Source organism: Haliotis cracherodii, unplaced genomic scaffold (genome assembly GCF_022045235.1).
Source record: "Haliotis cracherodii isolate W230 unplaced genomic scaffold, xgHalCrac1.p SCAF_4, whole genome shotgun sequence".
Lineage (NCBI taxonomy): Eukaryota > Metazoa > Mollusca > Gastropoda > Lepetellida > Haliotidae > Haliotis > Haliotis cracherodii.
Window position 1 is genome coordinate 62,254,494 of NW_027266297.1, and position 14,184 is coordinate 62,268,677.

Genomic DNA, 14,184 nt, shown 5'->3' on the forward strand with positions numbered 1-14,184 from the left:
ATTTATATCAACAGACAGTTACTTGAAACAGTACCTTATCACGACTGACAAAATTAAAATAAACATATACTGAATGAATGAATGTTGTTTAACGCCAGTCAGGCCTATCCCAATTCCCGCTTGAGTGACACGATTAATTCATCTTTAAGTTGACCTAATGTTTTAAAGTTGAAGACTGGAAGCATAAAGTGCAGATTTTTTTGATTTTCTTAACATACTTCAGTGGAATGTCGTAGACCAGCTTCCGAGAATGAAAGCAAGTTTACAAGATACAGGCTTTGGACCACTGATTCACTGTTTCTCCACTCCCTTCTGATAAAAGTGTCATTTTGTCTTAAACTATTCACTGTGATGTTAGTACACAGATCGCACAGCAAAGACATGGAACCCTTACAGTGTGCATGGTGCTAAACACTTGATGTTCACATACAAAGACTGTTGATATATATTCATTTGAGATACAGTCATTGATTTCATTCCTAAATATATTTTTACAATTTCACAAGCACATCTGTGTACCTCAAGATGTGATCGCCACCATAGCAGTTCCATGTCAGACAAGATCTCAGGAAAATGTCAGTAGAATGATAGAAGCCATCTTGCCAGTTTCAACTCTCTGGGCCTTAGCAATTATGTTTAGTACCTAAATGCAGTCACCTAAAACTTTGATTATTTCCAACCAAACCAGAAAGATCAACAATCTAATAGAAATCACAATCATGTCCATTAATAGGTAATGGTGCATCCATGTCGCACAAATAAAGTGTGTCAGATGTTACAACCAGGAAGTGATTATTTCACACTGGGTAAATGACCGAGAGGGCCTAAGGTATACCAGTGTGTTTGTTGTAGACAAATAACATACCGGTAAGGACATTTTCAGAATGAATGAATGAATGAATGAATGAGTATGGATTTACGCCGCTTTTAGCAATATTCCAGCAATATCATGGCGGGGGACACCAGAAATGGGCTTCACACATTGTACCCATGTCGGGACGAGCGAACATTTTCAGAATTTTATCAACTTTTGATAGTACATTCTTTGATATCATTACCAAATTAGAACTAAATCTTCCGAATATGTCTGAAACCAAGTACTGGAACTTCCGATACAATTCCAATAATAATAGCAACTAGCTACAAACTGGCAAGGGCAGGACTTCAGTCATTGTCTCGTGAACTAAGTAAAGGATGTAGGTCTTACTCACCAGCTATCACCGTGTTAATACATTCGTATAACAGCGACATGGCCGATGTGCTGAAAGTAACATGAATACTACTACAATAACTGAACATACAATAAGATCGGACTATTCCTATCATGCAGGGAATTTAATAGAGGCAGAATCACTGTCAGAAATTGCACCACATCTCCAGTTCAATAACCCAGGTAAGAGTCAGAGGACTAGTATATTTTCTGAAAATCTACCTTATTCCAATGACTAATTACAGAGCCCCAGATAACTTTTGAGCAATTGAGTTTCTACTCACAGGTTTCTATTTTAATCGGGTTATTACATTTTTCATTGGGTAAACAATATTTTTTCACTCATCTATTCATCACTCTATTGGGTTTTTCCCCAAATCAGTAAACATTTTGAGATTTGAAAAAAAATTAATGTTTTAGATGTGTATATATAAGGGTTCTAACTATAGGCTTGACCCAGAAAGTAAATTAGCTCATAATTGTGTTTCGGAAATTACCTCCATCATGTGTCCATTGTACACATGGTAAAAAGCTTCATTGGGTATTTACACAAGCTGTTTTTATACAATTGAGTTTTTCATTTAATGCATGCATTTCTGTACGCAAGTTAATTGAATGTAATTGGGTTTTGAATATATTTTTTGGGAGGGTATTTTACATAAATACGCAGCTTATCTGTAGCTCTGTAATTATGATTACTTAATGAATATATTTTTGTAAAAACAAAAACATAATACCAGCAAAAAATGTTCATCAATACGAAACAAATAATGCTGAATACCTTCAATGAAAATTTGACAAAAGAAACTTGTCCGCTATTCTGAGACATATAGCCTTTATCATGTTTATAGTGAGAAGTTGGCGTTTAGTCACTTTCTAGATGTGAACTGTGGACTAGTTTTGACTGAAACTAGTTTCTACTAGTACTGAATCTACTCATACTAGTCATAGCCAAGTTCCAAGTAACTGTTAAATACCTATGAATCAAGTTGGTGAGAGGCTCAATCAGCTTCTTCCCAAGTCGAGGTTCAAGAGGTGTTAGAGCACTGAACTGGAAAGGAAAAACAACCATGATATACAACACATGATTTGATAAGGATAATCCTATTGTTTCATGAAACAATCCTAATTTCGAAGTTAAAGCCACAGTGAGGCTGTGACATCTCAATAGCCGTGACAAAAGTGGAGTAGTCGTGTGATAACCACTGTGTAATGGGTTATTTCTCAGTAACAGTCCAATTTTTTCAAGAGAGTTATCATGAATGATAAGATCACACAACCATGTACAATACTTCAATAGGTCAGCAGTGGAAAGAACATAATGTGTCGGGCAGGGTTGTGTGTATAGGTTTGGATGTCACAGCTACAGCATGCTGCAGGCAGACATACCAGTTTGATGATCTTGATGAGGACCCAGTTGTTGGTGGAGCTGGTCATCAGTTTGAAGAAGAGTGGGGCTAGAGACAAATAGTTCTTGGGGTTCTTCCTGGCCAGCTCACAGATGACATTGACGGCTGCAGACTGGACCCCTGCAGGACAAAGTGGTCGGTCAACAGCTGATACAGCACTTCTACACGATTCTTGAAAAATACTACTCAAAGTTTGCTAAACATCACCACCATAAACGTAATATGTCAAATTATGTGCCTCTGTTTAAATAGCCAAAGAACATATTGCATGTAAACATGTTCACCGAGCAAAAGTCTCTTGTCATGTGCAACACAACGCTTACAAACATGTGACCAATGACCAGTCAGATCACCCGTCAAAATGAGTGTATCTGATCAAAACTGAAACAAAAATCATGAAAACAAATTTATTGCAAAATAAACAACTCCAGTAAAGTGTAAGCAATCTCTGGATGTGATCATATCCTGGCACTGTCTTCTCGTGCTCCAAATAGGTGTCTGGGTGGTTGCAAAGCGAACATTGTTCCCCTCTTCAGAAAGAGTGTTGCACGGTTCCAGTAGAGTCCCCGGAAGGACAGGGTGTCGTGAGAGGGCAATCTGAGCTCGTTCTGCATGTGTTGGATAGGGCTGTGGTCTGGTGACCAGGCCGGCCTCTCCATGTGGACAATGGTCTAATGCTTTCAGTAGGCATCAGCAACCCTAGCACAATGAGGTCATGTGTTATCGTCCAAGAGGATCAAGTCCAGTCTGATTGCACCAGCATATGGACTCATGTACATATTCAGAATATCATCCCTGTAGCGCACAAACCAGTCAACGAGCTGTAGGACATGGAGCTCAGTTCTTCCAGATCTACTGACCCCATCCCAAATCATGATTGATTTTCAGAAACCTGAAAACTTTCTCCTTGTCTAATGCAACGATCCTGCACGACGATCTGTGAAGTCTAGACAGTATCTAGATAAATCAGTCCAATCGATATGATCTTCAGCCAAATCTAACTGGGCCTGTCTGTCAGTGGGATGCAAATGCCCACGTTACCTGACACCTGCCAGAACTGGCGTTCAGCAGGTCATTTCTGAGTCTTGTGGCAGTCATTAGATGACATTAGAGGTGTAACAATACGGTGGGGTCACGATATGATACGTATCCGGATACTATGTGCGAAGTGATTCATATCCTGATACAGTACTTTTATTTCACAAGTTGATAATCTTTCATTTTGCAGGTGAACCACAACCCTGTGATTATTTTTTTTTATGAAATTTCAGAGATCAAAGACGGGATAGGGAAGGGCAAAAACATGGTAGAGGGCACTGTGAATGTTATGCTATGAAAGTTCAACCATGAAATACTAGAAAATCTGTATTACCTGGTGGTTAGACAGTTTCTGTTTTTATTCACATGTTTTTACACCAAAATAACTTACATTAGGGGTCATAATTCGATGTATTGCATCGTGGACCTACAATACTGTATCACCATATTGTTACACCACTAGATGACGTCTCGCTGCAATCAGGCAAAACCCCATACTTTCCCGCTGTGTGGTGGAACGCTGTCAACCACCTGCATGTCGCTGATCCAAACACCTGTATCTACTCCATGCCATGCCTATTCCACTTTGTCTGACGCCAAAGACGATTGTAACGTTACATTGTGTTAACCCTTTCGCCCCGACTGCCCGATTTATCGGGCAGCATAAACCGTGTCCCAGAACCCGGCTGCCCGAAAAATCGGGCGAGAACTGTCCAAGCCCCACACCCGGCTGCCCGATAAATCGGGCGGCGCGAGCGTGTTTACAAAATCGCTCTTTCTACTTCCTTTCTCGTGTGTAATCTCGTTCTAAATATGGAAACGAGATATACACGTGATTGACACGTCATTCTATGGAATTTCCCCGTCTTTTTGGCGCGAAAATCGCGGATGTCACCTGTTTTCGCGACAGGTATTTTTCTCGCTTGAATCGTAAATCAAGCGTAATGGCGGCCAACTACGATTCGGATAGCGATCAGATGATTAACAACGACTCTATCGGGAATAATAATGTGTTTGAATTGAATAATTCAAGCGAAGGGGAGAGGGAATTTCGCGAATATTTTGGTGAAGATTTTGACGGTTTCGACGAGGTGTCCCCCCCGCCAACTTTCAAGAATGGGAGTGGCAGAGGGACCACAACAGTGGAGACATGAGGGATTTTGAAGAGGCGACAGGACTCAAGAATATATATATATTGACACCTACGGTGAGTGAAGAGTCATGCTATTGATTTTTTCCAACTGTTTTACAACGATTCTGTGTTTGAACGGATTATCAGTGCGACGAATGAGAATGCAGCCTACACGTGAACGAGCGATCACAACAACAACAAAGGTGAGTGGCATGACGTATTTGTTTCTTTTTTTTTTAAATTATTTTTCTGATCGCAATCCGAATTGTAGTTTGCCGGTTTGTCGTATGTCCTTATATTTCGCTCAATTTGAATAAAATTTATTTCTATAATCATGTTTGTTCTCTTGTTTTTTACATCTTAATTTAAATTTTAGTAACTGTATAAATTATTTATTTATTAATTGATTTAATAAAGTACTGATTTAATTTATTATGCAGTTGTAAATAGCAGTGTATTGTAAATATGTTATCACAACTTTTATATTTGCAGAACTTGAATTTACGATCTTTCTGTCCTTTTACAATCTTTCCCTCTTCAGATCAATCTGTGATATCTTCCCTGTGATGTCATTCTTATAGTAGCTGTGGTTCAATGTTCATGTAATGTGATAAATTACTTTTTAAAAACTTAAATACTTAATTTTTGTTTCAAATCCTGAAAAAGAACAAAATAAATCAAATATTTGTTTTTACCTGTGTTAACGAGTTTACCTGCGTTAACAAGTTTACCTGTGTTAACGAGTTTACCTAAGAGGCTGTAGGTGTATCATAAGTAATATGTGACATCAGTATAGAAAACAAAGTCAGTACCAAGAGTTGTAAACTTGTTTATTTGTTTACAGATGTGCATGAAGAGAATTTACCTGTAACACCTGCGATTACCTGTGCCGTCCAAGATGACAAGACCACTGTGTTATGTTTACCTTGTATCTGTGATTTAGTTTTGTGATTTTTAATACAATTTGAGCCAAAATTCATTGTCTGTTTTCATTTTTTCAGTGTTTTCAAGTTTTATTTCACTTGTAAACACCTGTAATTAGATAATGACAAAGGTTAGAGACAATAACAACAAAGAATATTAAAGTATACTTAATCCTCTTTACAATGGTATATGATCAATGTATATTAAAAGCAAGTTTCTGGTAGAAAAAGTGCATCAAAAATGATGGTGTGATTTTCTAATAATACTGCCAGGGAGGCCAGTGTACAGGCCTTGTCAGTGTCAGGGACTGCAGGGTTTCAAGGGACATAACTCTGGGGCAGCCAGTGATGAAAGAGTTAAGCCAGTTTCAAGCATGTCAAACAAGATGTCTTTGATGCCGAGGAGATATAAGTGCATTCAGTTGTTGCAATCCTCAGAAGCATTGTTGATGTGCAATGATTCTGAAACAATACATCCAAGACAAAACACTGATTCCCAAGTACATTGTGCACATCTTGTCCTTTGACGGCATGTCTCTGTCCGTTCATCATGAAATTGAGGTGCTAGAGCTACCAGGATATTTCAATCTTTATTTATAGGATGATTTTTTTAATATCATCAAAACTGATCCTTAGCAAACTTTGAGTAGTATATATACAGTAAAACCACATCAGCTCATAATGGGGGCCGTCACAAATATATCTAGTTATCCATTTTTTGAGCCAAGTGGCATGCCCATATAAGGTCATAGTGCCATAGAAATGTACCATAACCTTCAGTAGTGTTCTGTGTTGAGTTGCAATGTTGTGTTCTGCATCAAAGATGCTGTGGCATTTTAAAAACATCTTTCAATCATTTGATAAAGAGCTTCTCTCTGTCTGCAATCTGAGCTATAGCAATCCATCAGTGAGATCAGCTGGCTCTGACGAGTAGTGATTTAAATATTTCAGGGACATATTATTATCATTGATTGACCAATAAAAGAGAACTGAAGAACTTAGAGAGAACTGAAATCTGATAGCTTAGTGACATTCAAAATTTTCAAAAATTCCTTAATTTGTAACTAATTACACATAAACACATTCATCATCAATACACAACCTTTCAAGCAGTTTCACTAATGGAAAGATTTTCTAAAATTTCAAACGAACATGTCCGGTATATAGAGACAAAACGAGACATCAGATGTAACACACTGACTATGACCAACAACCAACACTACCACTACTCACCAGGGTCAGCATCTTCTAGTTTCTCCTTCAGCCTGGGGAAGGCAGGGCGGAGTGCCTCGGGGAACTGGAGGAAAACCTTGTACATGATCAACACCGCCTTCTTCCGCAGATATGGCCGAGATGAGGTCATCTGCATACAATACTTGCTTGTTAACAGAGTTGAACGCCAAATGTGAACAGTACCTCCTTATTTGACAATAGGTCAACATGTACACTTTAATTTGTTACACTGACACAGAGCTAAGACTGATGTGAATACTTGGGTCACACGACTCATTACCCATTAAAACATGCTGCTTTGTTGTGGCAATATAAGACCTAGAGTGTGTGACTGACTTGTTTTGAGCTGCAATCAAAAATAGTCCCGACAAATCATGGCAGCCTGTATGTAATCAACCAAACAATCCGGTGACAGACAACAAGAGTAGTAATCCGTGGCACCAAGGCATAATGATGCACAATTAGACAAGAGTCATCCGGTCTCGTGCAATTCGGATATGGAGCTTGGTGACTTATATCCTACTTTTGGTTCATTGCCACTGGATACCTTCAGTTCGGTGAAGAGAAATATAATGCTGTTCAATATTTTTCAAAATCCCAAGGCACCAGTTCACCAATAGTTTAATCCGTATGGCAAGCTTCATCCGGAAATATTTAACGGTTTAGGAATTCTGCTCCAGAAACAAGCACTACCCTCATCTTTTGGAAAGTCTTAGTGTCATGAAAACATTAAAAATATAATAAATAAACATCCAAAATCATCAAGAAGCACTAGTTCACCACGAGACTGATCTGTATAGCAAGTTTCGTCTAAAAATATTCAACGGTTTGGAGTTTTGCATAAGTCCAACTTGTCATCAAAAGACACCAGTTCCCCACTAGACTGATCAACATAGAAAGTTTCAACAAGAACTATTTAACGGTTTTGGAATTCTGCTCACGAAACAGAAAAAGGACAGACGGACAAAGTGATCTCTGTATCCCCCCGTTCTTCAAACCAGGGGGATAACAAGTCCACAAGTCTGACAAACCAATCCTCTGCCAACATAACAAGAGTTGGATACTGGGGATGCATTCCTTACCCGAATCTTTGCAGTGTTCAAGATTGTTCACGAATGGACAGTCTTTTCTTCTAATGTTCAATGACCCAGGCCTCTAGCATCATGAAGTACTGCTGCTACATGTACAACTACAACTCACCAGTGTCATGATGTCATTAGCGAGATCCCTGGCCAAGTCTGCAGTGATGAAGCATGACAGCCCGCTGAGAGCCACACCAGCATCATAGATGTGCTGACTGCTGAGATCCTACAGGCACAAGTCAATATCATGTGTCAACATGCAGTTTGTGATGACCGTACGGTTCTGAATGTATCTATATTTCACAAATAAATGATAATGAAAGGACAAGCAGATAGAAAACTGACCACGTAACATTGTATGATAATGGAGTATTCTCCAATAAGCATTCAGTGGTAAGAGGTTGTATTTACCTTTCTGATCATGTTGGTTGTTAACATCAGGACATCTGTTTCATCATGAAAACACTGCGAAGCCGACAAATATCCAATCCGCTGAAAAAACAAACATGTGGTTAAATTTCACATCATAGTGTCCATATTCAAAATGTATTTTATGTCATATTATACATTGTGCATATTCTTAATGCACCAAATCCAAACCCTAAACCATTCTCAAAATGCAGCATTAATACCCTAATCAATGGGATCAGTGTGCACTCGATTTTCATTCTCAGCTCCCCGGGGAGTATGCAACCCAAGTTGCCTGTGCGGTGCTAGAAGGTTATCAGCCACATTATCATCTCATCCTACCAGGTATCCATTCACTGCTGGGTGAACAGAGGCACATTCGGACAAAGTCACTTGCTGAAGGAGACACCACATGTGCTACATGTGCTTCAGTGAGGGGCAGGACCAAAGCCCAAGACACTCTCAAGAGTTAAGCTGGCTATTGCAGTCACACATCCAACTATCCACAATGACCAACATAGCCTCACTTCACCTGATTTGTGACGTGTGCGCTGAACACAGGACCGCATACCACCATGTGCTATTCAATGTACAAAGTTAACAGTGTGTCCTCTGCAAAAGTACTTAAATTTGCAAACATTTATTAGACTTGTGACAAGATCCTGTCAATTTCTCCCTCAAACTTAGACATGTTAGAAAGAATGTACATATATTAAGTACACATCTCAGTTCACATATTTAGGACAGTCTTTATTGTGAAAGTAGATCATTTATTATACTGACTTTTATAGTGAACTTGGTGGAGCTCATGACCTCGATGATGTTGAAAGCTGCCCAACTGATGTCGTAGCCCAGCATCTGGAGCTGAAGACAAAACACAACCCAAGATATTACATTGTCAGTCTCAGAGGAGATAAATCCATGTGGTACCTACATGTGTTAAATCCATCTTGTCAACCAATAATCTTGTTGTGTTGTTGTGTAACATAACTACACCATGTACACTTTGGTATAATACTACTGGGCCATAAAGTTTTCACACTGATTTTTAAAAAGTGGACTAACACTAGCAGCAAAAACAGAAGAAAAATAAGCACGAAATACTCACATCCCGAGGCAATATGATATGTCAAGTTGTGTGCAAGGAATTAACCCTCCGGAAACGAGCACTATCGCCATTTTCAGTCAAAGTCAAAGTCGTTGCTATGGCAACTCAAAAAAATTAATTTTTCAAAAATCCAAAACTATCAAAAGGCACCAGTTTACCACTAGACCTATCTATGTGCCAAGTTTGGTTAAGATAGCTCTCATGGTTTTCGAGTTCTGCTCCAGCAACGAAACATGACGGACGGACAGAGTACACCCATTTGTATATACTGTACCCCTTCCACTTCATGGCGGGGTAAATTAAATATGCTGGAGCCACATAGCAATGGGAGTAAAAGACATCTCAAAGAAAGTAAGAAACAGTGAGGTTTACATCAGATATTATATTAAAGTAAATAATTAATATACAAGGTAAAACCCATTTCTTTCAAAAACCTTAAAACAAAATACCTGCTTATATGGCTAAAATTAGCATTTTATTGACAATATAAAGGCTTGGCCACACTAATGGTGTTACTAGTAAAACTGACTGACATCGTACCTTCCACTTGACCCTAACCATCAACCATGTTACATCATTGGCTACAGTAACTGTTACTTTCTCATACCGCCAACAGCTGCCAATAAACATGTGTTACCACATCCCAATGATGATAAGGCTATGGTAATTAGCCTGACAAGGTGATGACTTACATATGTGAGCTTGTTGACAGCATTGGACTTGATGGCCAGATTCTCCTGCTTCAATTCCTGTTTGATCTCGTCGATGCATTCTGCTATGTACTTGGCCTACAGCACAACAAATTAATCAACATCTCATCAGTATTAAAACCCAGCTGACAATAATTCTAAAATATGCAATCAAACATGAGTGTTTGAGCTAAAACTGAATTTTTTGCATCAGCATTATTTCAGCCATATAATGACAAGGCAATCAAACAAATTAAGAACATTACTTAGCACTCTGATGTAATGAGCACTCAGATGTTATCAGCACTCTGATGTTATCAGCACTCAGATGTTATCAGACTTAAGAAATTAATCATTGTTATCGTATGAAAACAATCATACACACTTGCATGACATAAATCACTGACATTTTGAAACTGTTCAATATTCCTTCAATATACTCATAAACGGAGACAAATTTTATTTTATGCATTATTACTCTTATTACACCACCTGATTTGCTATTATGAGCATGTTAGTCAATGTCTATATTAGAGTTAGAGAAATTGGAGAAAAATCTTAATGACTGAAAGCATAACTAGGTCACAATACAATCCGATAACTTTATTGATTTATTTTATTGACTGGCTGATGAAAGCTTTTACGTTGTGCTATCTTTGAACGTACAGGTACTTACTAGCGTTACCCTATTTACAACATATTTGGGTCAACTACAGGAAGTACAAGTACAGGAATCAAATAAAGAGCATTTAATCGCAGTTTGTGACAGTGTCGTACTTTGTAGCAGAATCTGTCGATCTGTCAAAGAAGTCAAAAACTGAGTGACACAAGCAATCAGAAAATTGACTGAGATTTTATTTCTAAAAAAGAAACTAAATGAATTTAGACACCGACTCAGCATTGGAAACTAACACTTTTAGTCTACTAGTCATTATAATGATAACATATAGCAAAACCCCTTAAAATAGCAAATTTCTACTTATGATACCTTAACTATTGAGGAGTTTGGCAGGGACTACCATGACTACAGGACTAGTGACAATTTCTAACGCTTCAGACTGCAACCTATTTTAACATAATACAAAAGGTATTGACTGATTAGACTTAAAACAATACAAGGACTGCATAAATTTCCCACTCATAGCTCTTTACTATTGTTTAACGAAATGTCACCGGGGAGGTATTTTACAAGCATCAGGCTCACATCACAGACTCCCATAATCACGACAAAGCAATTCTGATATATAAACCAATGATCAGTAGACACTGGCAAAAATGGCGTAAGTCAGAATGTAGTACTCACGTGGACATTTGTTTACAATATTTATCAAAAGGCAGTTTCATGCCAATTGTCAATAGCATATCAAACTGGTTGATTTACTGGCCATAAAATGAATAAAAACTGCTCCAAATGTACCACACATTATAATAAACAGGGTGACCATACAATTGCTAATTAATATTGCTACAACTCCCTACACTGTCCTTCCACCTTCACAGTGTCATATATTGATCTTGCTAACTTGTAATGCAGCACGGAAAACAAGTGATTTCTTTATGTCATAAACTCACCCACACATCACTCTTGTCATAAAATCAATTCAACATCTACATTAGTCTCATAAACAAGCTTTGAACATATAACAGACAGGCATCTTGAACTTGTGGAAGTTTTACAGAAATGTCAGGGGTAGACTTAACAACAAATTTGTATCTAGCCAGGAGGGCTTGATCCTTTTAAAAGCTACTGGGCTTTCTCCTTTTTCTGCACTCTGAGAATAAATCTTGGCCTCCAGCTGCCTCATTTTCTGATGATATATATGAGCAAATAAAGATGTTGTTGTACACTTTGCAAAATGGCAGACGGTTGTCATTCTACCGAAATGATGGACATATATCTTTCTTTGAGTTAATCATTTACAAGACCCTATCCCCCTAAATACTTTCTCATCAAAATTACATGATTCAAGAATAGTGTCCAATTAATAAAATTAAAGCTACATGGACAAATGATGGAGAAGGGTTGAAATTTTGACTAGGCAGACAGGCCATCTACCTTACATTTCAACATGTCTTTTGTAATTTTAACTGACCAAGGCCAAGCAGTTCAGTTATCTCGACTCTGATCATGATAATTCTGTTTTTTATTGATTATTGTTACAGTGAAAATAAGATTTGTGACAGATAGAAGAATTTTTTACAAATGGACTAAAACTGTTTTGGCAATTGTGATGAAAGCCATGATAGGTTTTACAGCAAATAAAATGGATGAAAGATATAAGTAACACAATTAAAATCAGATCTTTTCCCCTAATGCTTATACCCGAGAAAGGTATTTTCTCTCATGCTGTAGCATAAATGGAAGATCATATCAAGACTTGTTCATAAGGGCTTAATATTCCTTCACCTATCAAATGTATTATGTCTAATTCATCACCAGCATAAGTCAAACATACTAAATGTAACAGCATGAAAACATGAGGCTTATATGACCCTTAATATAAAAAAATAACAAGGTACCATGCCAAGGATTATGGTAAAAATAAATTCTTTTTTCGTTTCCAATCAATAACTATGGTACTAGTGTATTGTTAACAAGTACAACTGATGTAAACAATGATCAGGGAGACAATAGCAGATCAGACTAAATCATGTAAATCAAACAGACCTTTATACACCTTATCTGAACTCAAAGATAACTCACAATGACGAACGTCAATATTATGCTCAAGTACTGTACTGAGCAGGTTATCTCCAAGTTGTTTTGTTATGTGACATGCAAGAGTATTCCTTGACCTGTCATATAAGCAGGCTATTCAAAAATGTAAAAACAAAACATGCTTCGCTGGTTATGAAAAGGCATGTGATCAACTATCTTATTGCAACACCGTTCATGTGACAGCCTACCCTGCCTTATCGTCTCAAACTGTTAAGTTGGATGATTATTTCAAAATTGATGTATAATTCATAAATGACATCATGCAACAAATAATTTATGATAACCAAAATACAATAACTTTCCAAAACAAATGCATCCTTTAAGCTGAAAATACGGACTTACAGTGCTTATCCGTAAACAGTATATCGTTCGTCCCTCCCACTTTTAGGTCTAAATTACACTGATAATGACGGGTTCCACATCGGCAGTTTACCGGCTACCGGCTTCTGCGCAGATCAAGCGAAGACGGAACTAACGTCTCTCAGATAACTAACTAAAATTATCAATACATTTATCCTGATTTAGATCTAAGATTCAATAGGTAATTATGACATAGGACACATCAGGTGACATGACATATTGTGGCAAGCGAAACCTGCCCACCTCATTTTCCTTGTGATTTCTTATGCCTCGTACAAGATCTTGCAAATTCTTGTCCAGGACCCGTTCTAGGGTCCCTTTCACTTTTTTGAGCGCCATCTTGAATTAGATTTGATGTGACAAAATCCTCATTTTGCTCAAGAATGTCACTGATTTATAAGTATCCATCCCTGATTAGGATGCATCGGCGATAAAGTCGACAGTCTCATCCAACATGGCTTCCGCTTTCAGAGATCACATGACCCCGTGACGCGTACACAAAGTATAGTGCCATCTATGTTGATTGCAGGGAGGACAACTCCAAGGAACCCAGCAAATCTGTATTATAGTACTTTTAATACTTAAGATGCAGATTATATATTGATGTTTAATATAAGTTGTTTATTCATATTCTGGAGCAGATAGTCACAATGCCGTTATCATGGTTATAATAAATTGTGTCGAACGGGCACCTGGCCTGGTGGCTATTTAGAACTGTGTTGTTTCTGATACTGATGTTGGTAGTACTGATGAAAGGTGTGTGTACGTGTCACTTTCAAATTCAACTTATGGAAAGAATCTTAAAAAATTGTCACTGTTCACGAAAACAGTACAGGTGATTGTAAAACAGATCAATGAAATTAGCAGTATGCT

General features: G+C 37.9%; 1 protein-coding gene across 3 annotated transcripts in view; it reads right to left on the bottom strand.

Annotated features, from left to right (window-relative positions):
- Positions 1 to 13,782, bottom strand: part of LOC139480429 (AP-3 complex subunit delta-1-like) — a 37,115-nt gene extending 23,333 nt beyond the window's left edge. For all 3 annotated transcript variants that reach the window (XM_071263501.1, XM_071263502.1, XM_071263500.1), the window contains exons 1-9: positions 13,555 to 13,782; positions 10,236 to 10,331; positions 9,219 to 9,299; positions 8,439 to 8,519; positions 8,146 to 8,253; positions 6,946 to 7,075; positions 2,600 to 2,739; positions 2,188 to 2,261; positions 1,212 to 1,261 (exon numbers count right to left, since the gene is read on the bottom strand). In XM_071263501.1, the coding sequence (XP_071119602.1) occupies positions 1,212 to 1,261; positions 2,188 to 2,261; positions 2,600 to 2,739; positions 6,946 to 7,075; positions 8,146 to 8,253; positions 8,439 to 8,519; positions 9,219 to 9,299; positions 10,236 to 10,331; positions 13,555 to 13,650 (856 nt within the window). In that variant the 5' untranslated portion in view covers positions 13,651 to 13,782. The remainder of the gene's footprint in view (positions 1 to 1,211; positions 1,262 to 2,187; positions 2,262 to 2,599; positions 2,740 to 6,945; positions 7,076 to 8,145; positions 8,254 to 8,438; positions 8,520 to 9,218; positions 9,300 to 10,235; positions 10,332 to 13,554) is intronic.
- Between the last annotated feature and the right edge of the window lie 402 nt (positions 13,783 to 14,184).